This window comes from Centroberyx affinis, unplaced genomic scaffold (assembly GCF_046629955.1).
Source record: "Centroberyx affinis isolate AG114_WGS23_722 - 3 ecotype Tasmania unplaced genomic scaffold, CSIRO-AGI_Caff_v1 ptg002940l_1, whole genome shotgun sequence".
NCBI lineage: Eukaryota > Metazoa > Chordata > Actinopteri > Beryciformes > Berycidae > Centroberyx > Centroberyx affinis.
Window position 1 is genome coordinate 1 of NW_027281057.1, and position 19,699 is coordinate 19,699.

At 40.1% G+C, this 19,699-nt stretch overlaps 2 protein-coding genes across 2 annotated transcripts; both read right to left on the bottom strand.

Moving 5' to 3' along the window:
- Positions 1-1,010: 1,010 nt before the first annotated feature.
- On the bottom strand, positions 1,011-8,864 carry LOC139658640 (syntaxin-binding protein 2-like; the record flags this gene model as incomplete). Its single annotated transcript, XM_071536781.1, has 13 exons — positions 8,798-8,864; positions 5,973-6,022; positions 5,808-5,889; positions 5,078-5,154; positions 4,900-4,975; positions 4,703-4,806; positions 4,460-4,608; positions 3,685-3,769; positions 2,719-2,849; positions 2,478-2,585; positions 1,862-1,919; positions 1,674-1,739; positions 1,011-1,091 (listed from the first exon to the last, which is right to left on the bottom strand). Coding segments are annotated over exons 1-13 (1,104 nt in total), but the record flags the coding sequence as incomplete, so codon positions are not given.
- Positions 8,865-10,896: 2,032 nt separating this feature from the next.
- pet100 (PET100 cytochrome c oxidase chaperone) lies at positions 10,897-12,754 on the bottom strand. Its single transcript, XM_071536787.1, has 4 exons — positions 12,685-12,754; positions 12,396-12,482; positions 12,153-12,185; positions 10,897-11,458 (listed from the first exon to the last, which is right to left on the bottom strand). The coding sequence occupies exons 1-4, from the start codon at positions 12,709-12,711 to the stop codon at positions 11,369-11,371; spliced, it is 237 nt and encodes a 78-aa protein (XP_071392888.1). The 5' UTR covers positions 12,712-12,754; the 3' UTR covers positions 10,897-11,368.
- Positions 12,755-19,699: the final 6,945 nt, after the last annotated feature.

The window sequence follows — 19,699 nt, forward strand, 5'->3', positions numbered from 1 at the left end:
CTCATCTGATATGGGCCTAAATCTGGTATAATACACACCCTCCGGCAGACAAAGCATGGCTGTTACATTCAGACAGTCTATTGGGGCTTGGCAGGGGTCTGGGCCGCGGCTTTATCCCAGGCTCCTGCTGATGGAGGGGATTTCTGGATGGCACAGTTGCACATATGTGTATGATGTTAAAGGTCTTTACTCCGAGTAGTGACATAACAGCTGCCTCTGCATTACTATACATATAGTATATATATAAGGAGGTGGATGTCCGGTCTCAAGCTCTTTATGTAATATTACCATTAAGATTCCCCATTAACTATCACTACACAGTGGCAATGGTGCTTGGACATGCTGCAGAGGAACTATTAATAAGGATGCTATCATGGGGAGGTCACTTGTCATGTTGACTGAGTGGGAGGATGTTATTCCATGTCAGACATACTCTCTAAGATACTTAGTCAGTGGCAACATGGTGGGACAGCGGAGTTGTTCCCTGGTGCTGTAAACTGTAAACATTTTTAAATGAAAATGAGATAAAAACTACAGACTGACGATTATTATTCTTTTTTGCTCAAGTTAGAAAAATGTCAGTCTTACCAATAACCCATGAGGATAAATATTGAGATGTAAATTTCACACTAAGTAAGTGCACCTGTGGTCATGTCTGGTTGCCTTTATTTTGAAGGATCATGACAACACTATGATGTTTCTTTATCTCAAACTTTAGATCTATCTGACAACTACAATTCTACCCATTCTCTTTCCAATGAGTGTAATGAGCTTACCTAAGTCCCCAACTGCCTTCACAGTGCATCTAAAAACACTCCAGAGTTTTATTTTCATCTGTCAATTGTATGTCAGTATGAAAATGATGTTGTTTGTTTCCAACACTTGCTTGGATTTTTTGTTTTTTGTTAAAATTCAGACATGTTCCCCTCATCACTGATATAAGAACAGTTTTGCCATTTCTGCTTGAGATCCATGACTATATAAGCTGTATACTGCACAACAGCACTGACCTGTTCCACCTCACAGAGCTTATCAAGAGAGGCCTTGAATTTCTTCATGCAGGCTTCTGCTAGGTGCAAATGAGTGGAGTACTGTGAATCAAAGTAAATAAAGGTTATGCATTCAGTGGGGTTAATCACCAATAACGTGTTTACAGTTATGCACAAAAAGCTATTATATGGCCTATAAAATGGCCTATCTTAAAAAAAAAGCATTCACATTATTCCCATGGCCCTGAGCAGCTCAGTTAAGATTTGTGAACACAAACAAGTCTTTTTTAAAGTTAGAAACAAGAAGGACAAAACTAATTGGTGATATCATCAAGAGACACTTTGCTACACTGAAAATTAACAGGACTGAGTTTGTGGACAACAGGCCAAGTTTACTGGAATATGGGCACATTTTGAAGTTCAGAGGGGTTTAAACTAAAGTTTCAAAAGAAAACACTTTGACTCCACAGGGTTAGTAACCATATCACTGTCACAGGAATGGCTTCAGAAAGTGTCTCTTGATGACTTCAAAGATGTTCACAAACCCCGACGGAACAGTTCAAGATCATATGAGTTACAACAGTGAAATACTTCCTCAGAGAGGATTATCCCTTTGAAATAGAAAGATGATCATGAGCTGATATTAGAGATAAAGCGCTTTCTTTTCTTAATGAGATAACTCACCAAGCTCAGCTCCTTCTGATACTGGGGCATCTTCTTTAACATCTGAGAGAGATCTTTTATGTTGGCCTGAAGAGCAAGACACATTTTTTTAAACCAAACACACAGCAGAAAAAAAGCCAAATCTGCATGTTATACCAGTAACATTTGTAACAACTAAAGAAAAATAAGTACTGCAGATAAAAACTCACATTATCAGTGGACATCCTCTTACTCTCACAAAAGGTGCGGAGCAGTTCTGTCACTTTCCTGTAAGAACAGGTTTAGTTAAAGTTTAGTTACCATGGGCAGGAGCAATGTCAACGTTACACATTATTTAACAAACTGTTAACTTCACTTTTTATATATAAAAAATATATAACTTTCTGAATACAAATTCTACCCGACTACTACATATATTTTAAAAGTCAACACGCTAACCAAAAAACCAAAATAAAAAACTCCTACTATTATAAAGCCAAAATTAAAAACAAAAATATCTTTTAAATCTTTAAATATCTATCCCATGTCTTTGTAAAAAATGCACACATTAATTTGAATTAATGTAGCTGAAAGAGGAAATTTAGCTAAATGAGGAAATCAGATAAAGTGTGTCCTAATGGATGACTACATGCCTTTCAAAAGTCATTTCAGTAAAAAAAAAAAGAAAAGAAATTATGGCAGAATAAGTGAACTCATTAATCCTCTGGATGTAATCTTACAATGGAACTTGATTTAATGGTGAGTAACTTCCAGCAGTACTTGGGAAGGGCGACAACAAGACCCAACAGTGCAGAGATGAGGTTCATCTAGCTGCGTCAGACTTACTTAGTGACATCTGCTATGTGCATGTGTCTAAGCTGAATCCACAGCTCATCATCTTCATCCAGTAAAACTTCTCTCTCCTTTGCATCTCCAATGCCGGTTGTCTGATACCTTAAAAAATTAAAACAAGTGTATACAACACAAATGAGTAGGGAGATACAGTAATGAAATGGGATGTATGCATGTACACCGACGTGGCCAATCAGGTGAGCAGAGAGCTGAATTGCAGTCAGGCTTTACTCACCTGTAGATGTCCTGTTTGATATCTAGCAGGTCGTAGGCCATCGCCTGGAAGGTCAGCTCATGCAGAATAGGTGAGATGGGGTCAAAACCACGATCGACGATCAGCAACTGGGATCGCGCCTTATCAGCTCCCTAAAAACAATGAACATTATGGATAGCAACCAAAACAAAAAAGATTAGAATGATGTGAATGATGCACAGTAAAGCAGGATCTACATGCAAGCATGAAATTTATGAATACTGTCATCCATTTCCATTATGTTTTTGTGAATCTGTCAGGTCTTGAAGTCTTCCGAACAGTGGGCCTATACTTAATTTGGATCAAATCCTCAGCTTTAGTCCAACTGTGGAATTTCTGGTATGTGTGCAGGTGTGCATAACAGGTTTTTATCCATATGTAAGTTCAGTATCATTGTCAGACTTCATAATTAAGATACTGATCAACACAAACTCCAGGCACTTCAAGGTTCTTTTCAGAATAGATAATAGGTAATAGAAAGACGGAAGCACTTAAGCTAATAGCACTTTTCAACAAATTGTTAATGTGTCAAGTACGGTCAAAAGAAATATAGAGGAAGCTCAGATAAGTATGTTGATGTACCTCAGATGTGTGGGGGGCAAAAAGAGAATGGTAATACATGCCTTTTGAGACCCGTCTCAGGCGCAAGGAAATGTCAGCTAAGAAAGATAGAAAAGGAGAGAGAGCAAGGTCCAGCAAAGAGTGAGAAAAATAAGCAACAGGAAATAAAACCCAGAAACCACAGAGACACCCATAAATGGTATAAATATAGAGTTGCATCATTTCAACTAGAGTTCATCCTCTAATATGAAAAAAGAAAAGCTGGTTTAGCTGAAAATAGCAGTATGAGAAGTTGGTTCAAGCGTGTTGGCAAGAGAATACCATAAATCCAGCAGAGCACATAGGAAGCGTCGTAGGTGGTGTTGTATTCCTGAAGTGTTTCCTCACCTCTCCCATGCTGGGGTTGTCAGCTTTATGAGCATTAAGGCGCTGGTAGACCTCCTCAGCCAGTTTAGCGTTGTCCTCTGGGCCCCTAAGAGACAGAGTGGTACGCAACTTTGAACCAATCAAGTAAACTCGGTGACACACAATACCAGTCAAAAGTTTGGACACACCACGTTTCTTTATTTTTACTATTTAAGATAAGATAAGATGCACTTTATTGATCCCCTAGGGGACATTCGGGTGTCACAGCAGCAATGTACAGTACAGTAGCAGAACAAAGAGAAGGTAATAAAAAAAATAATAGAATAAGAATAGTGCAGAAAGGATATAAGCAATATACATAAACAATATAACAATATAAATATAAAACCATTAAAAAGTGTCTCAATGTCCAAAGTGTCTGAGTGGTGTTTTGTTAACATTTTCCACATTTTATAATAATAGTAAAGACATCAAATCTATGAAATAACACAAATGGAATTATGCAGCGACCAAAAAAGTGTTAAACAAATCAAAACTATCTTATATTTTCGATTTTTTAAAGTAGCCGCCCTTTACCTTGGTGGAAAGGCAAAGGCTTTGGAAAGAAATTCATACACAGGCACCAACTTCACTATTTATATTTGTCTAAGAAACAAATTCCAAGCATTTAAGCATAAGCCTTTAGATCAAAATGGCTTTAAGAGAATGAAAAACATAGTACATTCAATCAGGTGTGTCCAAACTTTTGACTGGTAGTGTAGTAATTTTACTTTATTTGTATGCGAGGCTTCTGTACCTGCGGTAGCGGATTGCAGGATACTCCTTGAGTGTGTCGCACAGGGTGGCGATCTGCTCGGCCAGATTCTCCATCATTTTGCCTTTATCTCCACTCGCAAAAGGACTAAAGAAGGAGTGCATGGAGGTGGGGTCATCGAGGGAGAACACCTGTAGAAGGGAGAGGGGTTGAGGTTTGCCTCAGTCGGGCCATAACCTGTTCAAGAGAATCAAGACGTGAAGAAAAATGGAGAAAAGTCCTCACCTGAGACTCATACGGCAGGAAAGCAACGTTGATCTCTTTTAAAGTCTTGATGACTTTGGCAACTCTGGATCTCCCAATCTCAGCGAAGAGACCATCTGGACAAGCTACAGAAGAGGAGAAAAATGACATCAACATAATTGTATATCAAAAACTGTTATTGTGTATACCACATATACATATACAACTAATGATCTTACTGTCGGTGAAGAAGATGTGTGCTGCTTTGTAAGTGAAGGCAGCGTCTTTGAAGTCACTGATGAGCGCACGGACTGACTGCAATTCAAACAAATGTTTAAAAACGATTAGGAATATGGGTAATATTAAAATAAAACACAGAGGGTCATGACATTATGAAGGGGAAGACACACATCTCACCTTCTCCACTGGTGAAATAAAATAAATGGCCTCCAGACTGGAGATGGGCTCCCTGCGTTTATTGATATCCTCCACAACTGTAAAGCGGAAGGGAAAAGGAAGACAGTTCAGTCTAAACGACCTGACCCACTTGGCCAAATGACTTCCTACTGCAGCATACAACTGCCAATAAAAGAAAACACCAATGCAAAGTGACATGCGATAATAAAAACACACCAGTACAAGCTGCCAGGACAACTTCAGTGGATGTTGGCATGAATTACAAGTGTGGAACTCGACTAGAAGGATGCAACGCCAATCTTTCATTGGACATTCAATAATTTGGTATCTTATTGAGTTTGGTGAAAAACTCTTTCTCAGGTACCAATCCAATATTTTCTGGATTGGTGGCATATGGATTACATGGCTTTCTTTTCATGCTCATCGAACCAGTTACTGAAAATTTATGTCCTGAGGATGGGGGCATTCCTAGGATAGATCACTATCATCAGGGCAGAAATATAGGAATGAGGATGAACACTTAGCATTGGCTTTGTATTGGCTCATTAAGGCCTTGCTCCGATGACTTAAGTGGCCATGAAAACACATCCCACATCATACCAGAATCACCAAAACCCTGCTTTGAGTATATTTTGTATCCCCAATTTACAATATATATGACTTCATAGCTACTAATTCATTAAGCTTTGACCCCCCAGACCATAAGACCATAAATTGACCGTATACTTACTGGTCACCCCCTCTGCCAAAATATCAGACATCTTGCAGCAAGAGGACAGAATTCGCATGCTGATGTGATCCACGATGAGGACCTGGAGGAACAAAGAAGTGTGGGTTATAAACTGAATGGGACCAAAACAATGAAAACGTCTTAATTCAATGGGGCAACTGTCACCTTCCAGTCTCCATCCTTCCTCACACTCTTGATGACCCCGTTTAGGATTTCTGTAGAGAGACAAGACATGCGATGTGTACTAAGTGTCATTTGTGAATACAGAGGTAGGTAGAAGTTCAGCTAAAACTGGAATGAAATCAACACATTTCATATTTTGGGCAAAACCATGCTTATTTAGCACCAAAGTGTGGCAGTTGATTTAAGGTGATTTGGCCAGAAAGTATGCAATATCGTGTGTAGCAGTGGTTAAATAGCCAAATATAAAGCTACATATATATAGCTTAATACCGTTTTTTCTTGATACCTGTGGTTTGATAACTCATAAAGTAAAGTCACATAAAGTCATGTGTCACAAGTCTTTGTCAAGTCAGGAACCAGGAACTATCTTGGAACCAACCCATATTTACCACTTGTATTTACTACCTGGTCAGCTGTTTCGGTGCAACGTCTTTGTGTCACATTCTTAAGTTTACAGATCAGTTAAAAGCACAGTTGGTCCATTGACTTCTCAGGCGCAGCAGCTGCGGTGGCTATACCGGCTTTCAACAAAGTCAATATTCAATTTAGTTGTAGCAGTGACCTTGTAATGAATGCTACACACCAATAGTAAAATGAACTGCAAAACCATGTCCTGAATCCCCCAACGCTTCACTACCAATGCCTAAAGGAAGTAGAGTGTGGGATGACATAATGACAAAAGAAGAAGTACAATACATGTGACGTCGCATTCTTCACTGAACTTCCTTGTTTAATATCATGAGAAACCCAGTAGCGGCTCTATAAGGCCCAAACTCTAATTACCATATGACAATTCTCTGGCTAATTGAAGTGATAGTTGGCTGATTAAATAATTAGAAAAAGCCCTCATGATTTGGAGGCTTCCATTATGCATAATTGTAATCACTATGCTATGAATTGTTTCCGTCAGTGCCACAGGACAGAGCTATCGTGTTTCAGTACTGTTCCAGGATATAGTGAACAACATAAACCAGCTAGGTAGCATTAGTTACAGTAGTTGGCAAGAATAAGAAATAATGTAGGTCTATATCGAGTGATAATATGGAAGTCAGGGTTTCAGGGTTTCTTCTAGAAAAGAGCCAGTGACAAACTGTCCATTGGCAGATTTCTGACCGCATGATGACTGAATCACAAAATATTCCATTGGGCCCTACATTAATGCAGTGCTAAAATCCCAAAGGGAATTGGAAAACATGACTACATAGAGTTCTCTTTTTGACATAAAAATAGCCAACCAATCCAAGCAATGTTAATAATGTTACACACTATCTTTCCAATGTCTCAGCCAGGTCGGGAGGCAAATTTTTGCCCAGGTAGCCTGTCTGGCCTGTAGGAGAGCTCCAAATGTTCACACTTGATTTTATTCTGTCACTGCTCTGAGTTTATTATGAATGATGATACATTTTAATTGGCATCAGTAGCAATGAAATAGGAAAGCGCTCACACACTTCTATGCTCCAACACAATTTTACTGGATGTACCATGTTTGGAGCACAAAGGCTCTTCATTAGATCAAACCCATGAGCAGTGTGCCACACTCATTCCTTTTCCTATGAGATTTCCTTATTCCAGCACCTGCATGTTTTTCTTCTCATTACCATCAATGACAAATCAAATGACAGGAACATGCAGCATTTTTAAAGAAATGCCATGGATACAAGTGGGGGTGAAAATCCATTGTGATGGTGCATTCCAAAACCTGTATTTTAAGGTGGAGTTGCATAAGAGTTTCACAATGCTCACTGCGTATTGTATTATGTACACGGGCATCATAATTTGGAAATACACAAGTTGTAACACAAGTGAATAACAAGTAGGCCTAATTGTTGGACTAATACTCCGCCCTGGGCAGGGCCAATGCCTGGGAAAAAAATCAAATCAATCAACTGTAATGTACCAGAGGATTTCATTAATTCTGACTCTTCTGGCTCATGGGGGATGGATCCAAATATTTAAACATCAAATTCATCAGTCAATATTTCAAAAGCACAAATTATTCTATAGGGTCTCCTAACATAATAATTCATAAGCAAGGGACGACATAGCCTTACTCATAAATTGAATATTAAGATATCTTTTCATTTTATGGCCGAAATCATTTTGTAAGCATAGTTGTCTTTTTTTTTTTTTTTTAGCAGATGATGACATCTCAACCTGGAATGAAACTTGGTAAAACTTTACAACTGGTGTGTGCAAATTCTAATGTGTATACAACTCCACTATAAATTATTTCATATTGTGATACATATTGTTCATCTATCAATTACATACTATTGAATGCTTTTTCTCCATTGATTTTCTCCAACTATTGCGCCAGCAAAGTCACAGGACAAATTTACTCAAGTGACTCAAAATGTAATAGCAAAACTGAGAAACTGAGGCGAGCCGAAAACACTTCCTCTAGCTAACGTTAGCATAAAGACTCCCACAGCATTTCCAGCCACTGACGCTAGCAACCTGTCTGAACAGTTTTTCTTTCACACCCATCAATGTCACGACAATAAACCACCGTTTACCCTCGGCAAATGTAGATATCAACACATGCCACATACACATACAGCGGCATACTGCTACTTTTCAAACAAAACTTGTGTTATTCCTTTGGCAACGTTTCCAAACGTTAACGTTAGCATTTTCGATAGGGACTGGAGCAGGAAGAAATCTCTCTGGGCGACCGACAGACCCTGTATTTCGTTTGATATGCTCAACTATCAAGCCGCTAAAAGATTATATGTCAATTTAAAATGTGTCTTTGGTTGTCTTATACTTCTGAATGTATACAATATTACAACGAATGGGTAACTTACTTTCTCCTACCACCGCTTTCAACCCACTGGGTGCCATCTTGACAGCAGTTTGCTAACTAGCTGGTTGGTTACTTCCTTGTTGTTAAAAATTTTCCTCTTGCTTCATGCAGCTTTTGAAAGCGAAACATTATCACCCAGTGTCTGATAGCAGTATTGCAATAAAGCAATAAAAACGTCTCAAGCGCTATTTACTTTTTTCTTCTTCAAAGAAATACCAGATTAAAAGAAAAAGTTGAGATATCTGTTATTTTATATAGGCCGACATTTATATTCATTTTAGGCTTAAACGAAGCATACAATTCCTGAAACAGATTTGCTATTTCACTTAATTCAAACAATATATCAGTATAATAAAATAAATAAAATCAATATGATCATTATCATATTTCTATAAGCACTGGTGTGTCTGTGGTGCTCAAGTGGGTTTATAATGACCATATCGTGCTTTATGGTATTTCAGCTCATATGGCATCACTAGGCTATACTATTCCTATAATATTCCTCTAAGGACATATCATTTTTTTTGTGATATCTGCATATCATCCTTCTAAAACTTGTTACAGCATTACTGATAACTATAAGAGAAAAAACACACCATCGGTCACTGCCACAACACTCTTTCATTTCCTTTTGATCACATTTTCTAAACTCCTTGTACACCTGTATAGGATTTCCTGAGGCACAGAACATGGAGCATCATGGGAGGAATATTGTCAGCCTACAATTATCACATTATGAAATACTATAACACTATATTTTGAATCCCTACAAGAATGACAGCTGTGAAAAAGAAAGGACATCTGCAAGAAACACACACACACACACACACTCTCTCTCTCTCTCTCTTTCTCTCTCTCTGGCATGCTACAATCAATCTCTCCACTGCCTCAGGAGACTGCCTGTGTGAAACATCCACTGGGCCACTTTTGATTGCCAAATGCCATGTGAGGGTATCATCTGATAAGTGTTGGGAGAAGTATTATGTTGTCAGCCCTGATGGATGAGAAGATAGACAGTGTAAGAGCGGCTGGTGTCAGATAATTCCCAGGCTCAGGGTGCCAGGCTGAGCTGTCAGTGAAGCACCAGCCTTCTCTGATAACAGACACCTGGGAGGACACAGACAGCTGTGCGGGTCTGCAGAGGGTGACGGTGTGATTTCCTGTTTTGTACATCGTATTCAAACCCAAGGCGATAATTTATGGGCTGTTGTTAGCCCATAAGCATGTCACATCATCCTCACGCCTTAAAGCAGGGGTCTCCTAGCAACCGTTGCATTTGTGCAGTGACACTTGGGCCCGGTTTCACAGACAGGTTTGGCCTAATTCTACGTATCTATCTCAAATCCTGTGTTCTTTTAACATTTGAGCATTCTCCATTAAATTTATCATTCAAGTTTAAGTTTTTTTTACGTTGTTGAGGTATATTGTTCCCGGCTTTGAGAACAGCTGACAAGCTTGTTGCCCTTCTGGTAACCTTCCAGTAGACAATTCTGAGTCACATAACCAACTCTGCAAACTCAAGACAGCTTTAAGACCACATAACCCAGTTAATGAAACACAGAGGTAGAAGGTGACTTCTCTTATGACTGTTCTTGAGCAGTTCTCTTTTTAAGGTTTCATGATGAGTATTAAGTAACCATCCCCAAACCTTGAGCAGATAATTTGGCCCATCAAAATGTTTTATGGACCATGCCAAAACAGGTCATTCAATTCATAGGGACAATTATATAACATTAATAAACTATTATTTTAGTGACTTACTAGTCAATTGTAGAGCTAAACCCAACAAAAGACATTCTTAGTCCAACAATTTAAAAACTAATAAAACAGTAGTCTATTTAGTTGACAAAATAGCATAATTACTTTTCTGATATTGTGCTTTTGTATAATACAATCAGGCAAAATGAACACTTTTGATCTAGAGTCTTATTTGATTAAGACCAACACAAATTAATCATCATCAAAATGACTAAGAGGTGGCAGTCTTAGTAATTTCCACAAAAATTACTTTTATTTCTACTTCTAATTTAAGGTTTCATCTTGTCCTTGATGACAAGGCCAATGCTTGCTTGTTTTCAAGGAGCAAATAAATGCATCTGTTACAGTAAATCAATTAGGTGAAACAAATCAAACAAACTTTAATGAAAGACAGCATTTAAAACTGACACACTAATCAGAACAGAACACATAATATACACAATACAAAATAAATTATTACAATTACGTCTGATCCAATGAGATGTTTTACAAGAAACAATCAATTAAGTATTTCTTGACACTGCCACCAAAGCAAAACATACAGTGATCTAGGCATTGAATAGCACTTCAGCAGACTTGTGTGACAGCAGCTCAGATGTGAATTTTCAACAGTCATCATTGATCCCTGGAAAACACCCAGCACACCCTTGGGGTGTATAATCTACTCAGTGATTTCCAGTGCGTCATTCTCCAACTCCAGTCCAACCTCTGCCAGTCAAGCCACTTCCCTCTTGCAGGAAAAATTGATGCTTTACCAGATGCTCTTTCAACTGTGTTGTCCAGGGGTCTTCTGCCCTCCGTCAACACAAAGTCCTCAGTTGTCAGACTCCACACCCATCTCTTTCAACAGTCGCTGCTCCTTACGATTTCGCACTCGCTCTTTGAAGTCCTCCAACTCTTTCCTCTGTAAATAAATATTACCTAATCATAAGCAACTGATCTGAGCAGCTAAAGCCGTCATATTGTGTACAGCAGTAGTTCTAAACAGATTTTGTTACAGGACTTAATTTTGACCTTGTTCGTGATTTTTAAACCTATTGTATTCAACAGAATAATTAGCAGTAAGATAAGATAGCAGTTGTTCTTTATGGATAAACAAACATCAACTGAGAAAACATGTAGGCGTTAGACAAATTATTCTAAGTATGGTAATGAGTTGTGGCTGTTGGGGCACTACTTGAGTGAAAGTGAAAAAGAAATTCAGTAAAATCATTGATTTCAAGACTTTAAAACAACCTTTCAACTTCAGACTACATGGTCACCATATACATGATGTGAAACACTTGGGTCTTGGAAGTGTTCAATAGTTGAAATTATTTTTGACACTTCTAGCAGTTACAATAAGCCCAGAAAGAACATTAGGCAAAATAGGTCAGGAAGTGGTGGCAGCATCACACCAAAGACCCTTGATAACCTCTGTGTTCATTACAATAAAGTGAAATTGGGCATTAATGAAAAATCACAAAGTCTAACTATAATGTCTGCATACAAGTGTGCTGGCACCTCAAGTCTGACACAGAAGAATGTATGACACATTGCTGTATAGACTTACTTGTCTTTGTGCAATTTTACTATCAAGTTCTGTGCATTACACTTACATGCAATTGCTCATCAGGGGGGAAGATCTCCCTCTGGATGTCATAGAAGATGTGACCATGAGAGAGAGAGAGACAGAGGCAGAGACAGAGACAGAGAGAGAGAAACGTGTTATTTCAGAAAGAACACCATAGAATATGGGTGTCACAACAGGCCCAGTCAACCTAGCCATAAACGAGGTTGCTGAAAAGACTCAACTTCATGGACCAAGATGAACTGCAGAAAATACAGATGACAATACTGACCTTTCTCTTCACTATGTATTCCTCAAAGTATTCCGCTTGATTTGAGATCCAGAACATGGTGACAGGGAAAGACAGATACAGCATCATCTGTTCAAACGGAAAAAGTATGGAATTCTGTTACATCATGACCACACTTAGCTAATGCTAACGGCTAGCTACATCAGAACACATATTTGGATATTTTGCCGATGAGAACCTAAAACTAACGAGACTGCGAAATGGCGACTGTCAAAAGTACATCCAGATATCACAAGGGCTTTGCAACCTATCAATGTTATGTTACACTTACTCTAAACACCTCTATTTTAACACCCATGTTCGCATCCAAACTTCAACCTTCACACTACTTCCGGGTTGTGAAGCTCTATGCGTAACTACTGAAAGGTCCAATCATGTGGTGAGCTACGACGCATGCACAGTGGTTGCCAGATATTGTAAATCTACCCCCAAAGACCTATCATCGATTTCCAGAATGATGGCATTTGCAGAGTTTAAAAAAATACTTTTTTCCCATATAAAACCGTCTGTCCGGACCCCAAGATCTGAAGATTACAGTTAGAATCACAGTGTGCACAAATTAAATTGAATTTCATCTATTTGCTTACGAAAAAGAACTATACTAATCCTAGAATAAATTAAAAAATGATACTATAACCTACAAATACCACAGCAACACTAAAAAAAAACAAATTTAAAGGTAAACAATTATAGCACAGTATATCCTATACCTTTAGCTAGGAGATTGATAAATATGAAATCACTACAAACTAAAGAGTACTAGAAACACACTATAGTTCCTCCCTACATGAATATACCTACAGGATTTTCGGTTAGAGTTGTAATAATTTACAATGTTTCACGCAAAAACATAATGCCATAGGATTCCAATTATCAATTTCCTATTTAGTGAGGATAGGCCTACTCATGGTTCCCTTGTATTCAAGACTGTTGGGAATTAGATGATACATTCAAGCTTTGCCATGCAAGCAGTCCATCTAAGAGCAGACGATGTCCCAGTTTCCCCATCCTCCAGTCTCCTTCAAGTTATATAAGAGATGTCAATCAAGACATATTAATAAAACACGACGTCCCTTGGTGCAGGTTAAGTAAGCTACCGGCCTTCTCTTCTCAAAGCATTTAGAAGAGCGGGGAAATCAATTTGGGGCTTTACTAAGTACAAATTAAGTACAAGTTTTTGGGGGTTTTTTTTGGGGGGGGGGGGGGTTTGGGCCTTGGGACTTGAATAAAGATACCACTAATTTTTTCCACTTCTGACAGGGACCACACAACTGTCGCGGCGCCCATAGAGCATTTTGTACTTTCCGCTAAATTCACTAACGCGAACATTCCAATTTTAGATTTTTTGTTTTTAATTATTCAGATTTCCATCCATAGCGCGTGTAGTTCCGCCATATCTCTGTCATACTCAGCTGCTGTGGCGGGTGAATTTCGTAACCTTTCTACAGGCCTATCATAGATTTTGCACACTTAACAGTAGGTCACCACGTATTTATAGTAACTTAACACTTATTAGTATCTAAAGTGTAATGCTTATTTTTACTTTAGTTCTTCGGTTAAAGTGGAGAAATGACTAGAGACTCTATATACAATGAATTCTCATAGCATTTTGGACATAGGGTGATTTGTGACATGTTGTCCACTGAGGGGCGCTGCAAACCATTTATTTTGTCCAATATTCAAAGTTAATATCGGGGAGTTGGTTGAGATCATAGTGCAATAGGTACCTGTAAAGAGCCCTTTGCTAGTCATTAAAAAAAATCCAACATATTCAGTGGGTTTTTGATCTGCATGGGCATAATTGGATCCCTGCACACGTGCCTGCAGGTAAAGATCACAACCTAAAATCATGGTATTTTATCTTCTATTGTAGCCCTATAATATTCCTATAGGGACTAGTATGGTATTTGTATATTTGCATTGGTACTTGTGGTATTTTCTTCCAATATATACAATCTTATTGTAGAATTAATACTGTTCTTTGACGTACGGGAACGACATTATTTTGAGGAGTTACAAATTGATTTTTTTTTTTTTTTTTTACTTTTACCAACATTTCCCATCGGAACTTTGCTCTTTAAAGCCCCGCTGTCTTGGACACAGCGAATTCGCCCCAGTTATCTTGCTGCAGATAAAATTCCCATCTCAGTTGCCTCAAAAATTGCCCGTGTCACACGCTCTTTACGTTCTTCACGTAAAGACCTACGTGTGACGTCATCGACAACGAGAGGTGTTCAGGATCCTCGGAGAGAAAGATCCCGCGCGCCCTGGCAACCTGATAAACCCAGGTAAACGCCGTCGTTTCAAACATCATTTTGTCAGTCATGTCGTCTCAGCAAACCGTATGACTAGACAGTGATAAACACGTTAACAACAGTATAAAGGCTTAAGACGTCGCGACAATGCCCGGCGCCAACTGAGACTGATCACTTGAACGGCGGCCTGTTCATGCTAGCTAGCTAGCTCGCTAGCTAAAGCTAGTTGGCAGTTGTCTATCAAAAGACACAATAACGGCACCTACTGTTGTAGGTAACTGACACCCCGTGCCTGTCTCACCCACCGTTAGCCACATTTACCTGACAAATAGGCCAACAAATGTTGTTACGAGCACCGTGTTAGGCATCTAACGCTAGTTTGCTCGTCGACTGTCTTGTGTTGTGGGAGACGGTGACGCCGTCACGGTGATGATGGCGCACACTCAGTCAGGCTGAGTCTATTTGCTGAGAATGCAGTCCTGGGAACAATTTGTATAAAACACACGTAAACGTTTTGACATTAATCTTCCATAAAGCTTGTTACCATTGTCTTGGAAACAAAAATGCGTTAACTGGTGCATGCTTTCAGTTTTGATATGGCACTGACGTTCATTACGAAACCCAGGCTATAATCCGAGCCCTATGGCCTAGGATCTTGGCTTTTCCGACGATGCTCGCTTGCCAACAGTCATTATTCTGCAGTTTAGCATTATATTCACCACATCTAGTAATGGCCCGTATGTCAGACAGAGTTGTGTGGGTTTGTAGTGACGATATGTGTGACTAACATGGTTTATGTAGACACAAAGCAGTGGCGTTGAGCCGATTGGTATTCTCAAACAGATTACGCTTGTAGAGGCCCGTTAACCTGGCCCTGTTGTTTTGCTCCTTTCAGGACTCTTCGTCTTTGCATTGGGTTTTTATTGTTGTGTGACGTGTTTTTGCTTTTAATGGTTGACAAATACAGTGGTAGCATGAGACATGAAGGCCAACATGATTGCAACTTACAAGTCTATCTACTAACATGAGTTATTGTGATTGGCTTCTTTACCTTAAGGTGGCACAAACATAGAAAGCTATTGCTCTGACGTGGATTCATTTAAATCTCAGTGTGCTTCAAGTGCTTCAATATACTTCAAGATCCTTGAAGTGTATTTTCTGAATCTGTTAACCAGAACTGCAGATGTTGGAAGTGAATGAACGCTGTCAGTCAGTAGTGTGATTGTCAGTGTAGTGCCTTGTCAGTGTTTTTAGGTGTAACCGCTGTTTACATTTCAACCACAAGATGTAATTATGTACATACTGTGGACACATGGGTTCAAAAGGCATGCAGATACCAGGTGGGAAGTAGACCAGATAAGCTCACAATGTTGAGATTTGTTGACCAGATTCTTCATAATATATAATCAAGTGAAGATTTTTTAATTGTGTTTCGATTTATTTAACTGGCTGCCTGCAAATTACCAACAAATTTAAAGTGAAAATGTGTGTGTGTTTCCTTACTTCCGTGGGTGTTTGTGGAAAGGGGATAATATGTTCCTCATTGATTTCTCTCTCTTAGACCTACCTATAATTTTGGTTATTATACATGTCCCATGCTAGAGAACATCTATCCTTGCACTCCTTGAAAATCTTTTACTGTTCTCTCTGGTTTAGTTGCCATGGTAACACCATCCTTGGCCTAGTTGTGAATGACCTCTGAATGAAGAGGAGCGAGTGGTCTGGGAACAAATGAAACGAGCAAACAAAATCTATTTTCGTGTGCGCGAGAGCCTCATTTATCACTTTTGAATGATTTGGCAGGAGTGTCATAAGACTTACTATAATCTTGTTAATAGTTTTCACTGTAGCAGAATATTACAAATGAAACCAAGCATTCCATGCCTTTGCGTGCGTCAGTAGGTTACCTTTTATGTTTTTGTATATTACCAGGTCATGTATAATAAAACTCCAGCATCTTGTTTGTGGGGGTAAAGTTGGCCCACCTCTCTCGTTCTCTTGTTGGGATGTAATAGACTGCCCTCTGTCATCTGTCCAAGTGTGGAAGGTTGATCTCCTTGATGGGATGCATATCTGTAGCAGCTGAGAGGCTGAAGGTGAAACGCTGTAATTTAAGAGATCACACTTAAGGATTGGAAATGGAAATTGCTGTGCCTATTTTAACTTCCTACCAATCCTGGATCTGTTTGACATACAGTATTTTCCTCTTGGCTGGTAGCTGGATGGACAGTTTCTGGGTCTGTACAATGTCAATGACGGTGATCTGGTAGCAGTGTAACACTGGTATTATGGTCTATTGACAGGAGAAGCCAAACTTGCACAGTCAAGTCTAAAAAAAAATATTGCTTTAGGCCTATTTTATGATGTTACAGTAATTTCAGATTAGTTATTACCAGATTCTTGTGTTTTGTTTTGAGTTACGTAATGTTTGGAATTCTGAAGAGAGAGGACTGGTTCAAAGGTGAGGAAGGGGTTTTGTTTTTTGTGCTACCATACATATCACCTGCACCACTATTTTTGCTTCCCTTGTTTATCCCAACACACACCTAGATGTAGAGAAGCGCACACATACACCATCTCAAGTTGGCATATTGCCTGTTCCCTCTTTTCTCCGCTCAGGGTCCCTGTAGGTTTCGGCTGCTCCGGTGCTCAGATGATTAATGGAAGTGCCTTCAGACTTTCTCGCTGAGTCTCATCTCCGTGTGCACCGCTGCCGCTCCATCTGACCCAACCCCCAATCCTAATGCAACCCTCTCCTTTGCTTTCCCCCTTCCTCTCGCTATCCCTCCCTCCCTCCTCATGTCTGAATATGTTCTTCCCCCACCCTTCGAAAGACAGGGCCATCGGTTTGGCCTTCTCTGAATTGCTGTAGGTTGGAGCTTTGTCACTCTGGCAGCTGCTGTATTGTCTCTGGGAATGGTGCATATGGCACGTGGACGGGGGAGTGGGTCTGCGAGGACAGTGTCTGAGTCTGTCTGCAGTACAGAGGGGCTGCTGCTTGTTTCATCTGGGAAATCAGATATTGCGCAGAGCTCTCGCTGGTCACCTGACAAGAGTGTACGCTGCAGAGTGTGGTGCGTTACTCCCCTGATCTCTTGGGGGTATGATGTCTGACTAATTTGGAAATTGAATTGGCCTAGTGCACTCTCAGCTGTGTGTGTGTGTGTGTGCAGGGGTGTGTGCGCATTACACTACAGATTGATTGAGAGGTGAGAGGTCAGCAGTCAGCTTGCCTCTGGCAGTGTTTGTTGAGTACCTAGGCATGTGATGTGTGGCAGATTTGACATGCTGTGCTGGAGACTAAAACTCAAGGAGTGAGAGATGAGATTTTATTAAAATGTTATCTGAAGTCAGGAATTGTCCCAGCAACACCCACCCACCAACAACCATCACTTCTTCCACCCACCCTCTTTGATTTGCTCCTGTGGTCTCTTGGCGAGTGGGTGAACAAGAGGTTAAAAGTGTAGTGTTTAATGCGGTGGGGTTAAGAGGCAGCATTGCTGGACAGGTTGGAAGAGAGGGTGTAGAGTGAGTGAGGCCTGTTTACGCCACATCTGCTCTCTTGAGATTGTATCTAGAGGTGTGACCTCAGCCTGGCAGCTCTCCTTATGTTCACTGACTCCACCACTCTGAGAGTTCCTCTGTGTCCTGCCTGCCCCTTTTTTAGGCATCATGCATTTAATAAGGTAGACAGTTGTTGCCTCAGCACTTTGACATTTTGATAAATATGATGCAGAAATTGCAAAAAAACAGAACTTAGTTTTCAGGTGAGTGAAATTGGTTCTTTACGTCAAATCAAATCTCTTGATGTGATGTGTCTTGAACCAAAAGCGTTTTGCTACAGTCCCGACAGAAATTGAAATGATCCAGGAAAAATATTCAGTTCTTCTAGAGCCGTTGATTAAAAGGATCCCGCGCCTCCTTCCGCCAGTGCAGTGTCACCACTGTACCGTCATGAACATGATTACTGCAGGCTACTCTGCTACAGGAAGGCATGGTGGGTGGTCTCCCGTTCTTTTGCTCTCTTTCTCTCTCTCTCTCTTCCCCTCTCTGTGACCGCTTCAGTCTTCCTTGTCCCTGCTGTCGACCGTTATGATAAAATACTGCCATGGTTACGATGTCTTGCATTATGTCCTGCACTCAGGATGCCAGTGGCGGGGTTTCTGAGCTGTACACGTCAAGGCTTCTCCCTCCATTCAAGTTGTTGGTGTGATGGTACACACACCGATTAGTGTAACTTAAATGAGTCACTATGACAGGAGTTAATGCTTTCATAGGTGACAGGATGGCTGTACGGTGAAGGGGGGTTACTTTCTTTAAGGGAGCAAACTTTGCCACATAACACACACCATTTTTATCTTATGTGGCTGGGTGTGTTGACATTAATAGAGTTTAAAAGTGTTTGCCAATAGTGAACAGGGGTTGTTTGCAAATAAGACAAATGTAAGAGAACCGTGCTTACTTTGAATTAGAATGTAATTTGAATTTTAATCACAGTACCGATCCCTGATGCGAACCTGTTGGACAAGTGCTCCCTTTGGTAACTCTGACCAGCATCTCTGTCTCTGCTTAAATTAACTGGTTTAGAGCTGCTGGTTTTTCTATGACTGCAAAGTCTATATTATAGATCTCCCCCGATTACAAATGTTTTCCCCTCAAAAACCCTGGTGTGGCTGCTTTTGTGTTGGCATAGTCCAGCCACAATATGAATGTGAGTGCTACTTGGGGAGAGGGTAGTGCAGATAAGGGAGCCCTTGAATTGGTGGGGGAAGGCATATACAAGATCTCTCTGAGGGAAGAGAGTGAGTGGGGGTGGGGCAGGATGAAATGGAGGGAGGGAGAGAGAGGAAGGGGGTGGGGTGCCAAAGGTGTAACAGTGAGAAAGAGAGAGAGAGTGAGCGAGAGAGGGAGAGAGGAGAGCAAGGGACCTCAAGCTATTGAGGGGGAAAGAGGGGAGGGGTGGAATGAGCAAGCGCGTAGGAGAGCAAGAAGGAGGGGTGTGTGGGCTGAGGCTCCGCTGAATGAGGAAGC

What these genes read in the sequence shown, in the direction of transcription:
- pet100 (XM_071536787.1), bottom strand. Translation starts at nt 12,711, where the DNA reads ATGGGTGTTAAAATAGAGGTGTTTAGA. An exon ending in TTAAAATAGAGGTGTTTAGA is followed by an intron (nt 12,483 to 12,684) that starts GTAAGTGTAACA and finishes CCGTTTGAACAG; the next exon opens with ATGATGCTGTATCTGTCTTT. An exon ending in CCCCTGATGAGCAATTGCAT is followed by an intron (nt 11,459 to 12,152) that starts GTAAGTGTAATG and finishes ATTTATTTACAG; the next exon opens with AGGAAAGAGTTGGAGGACTT.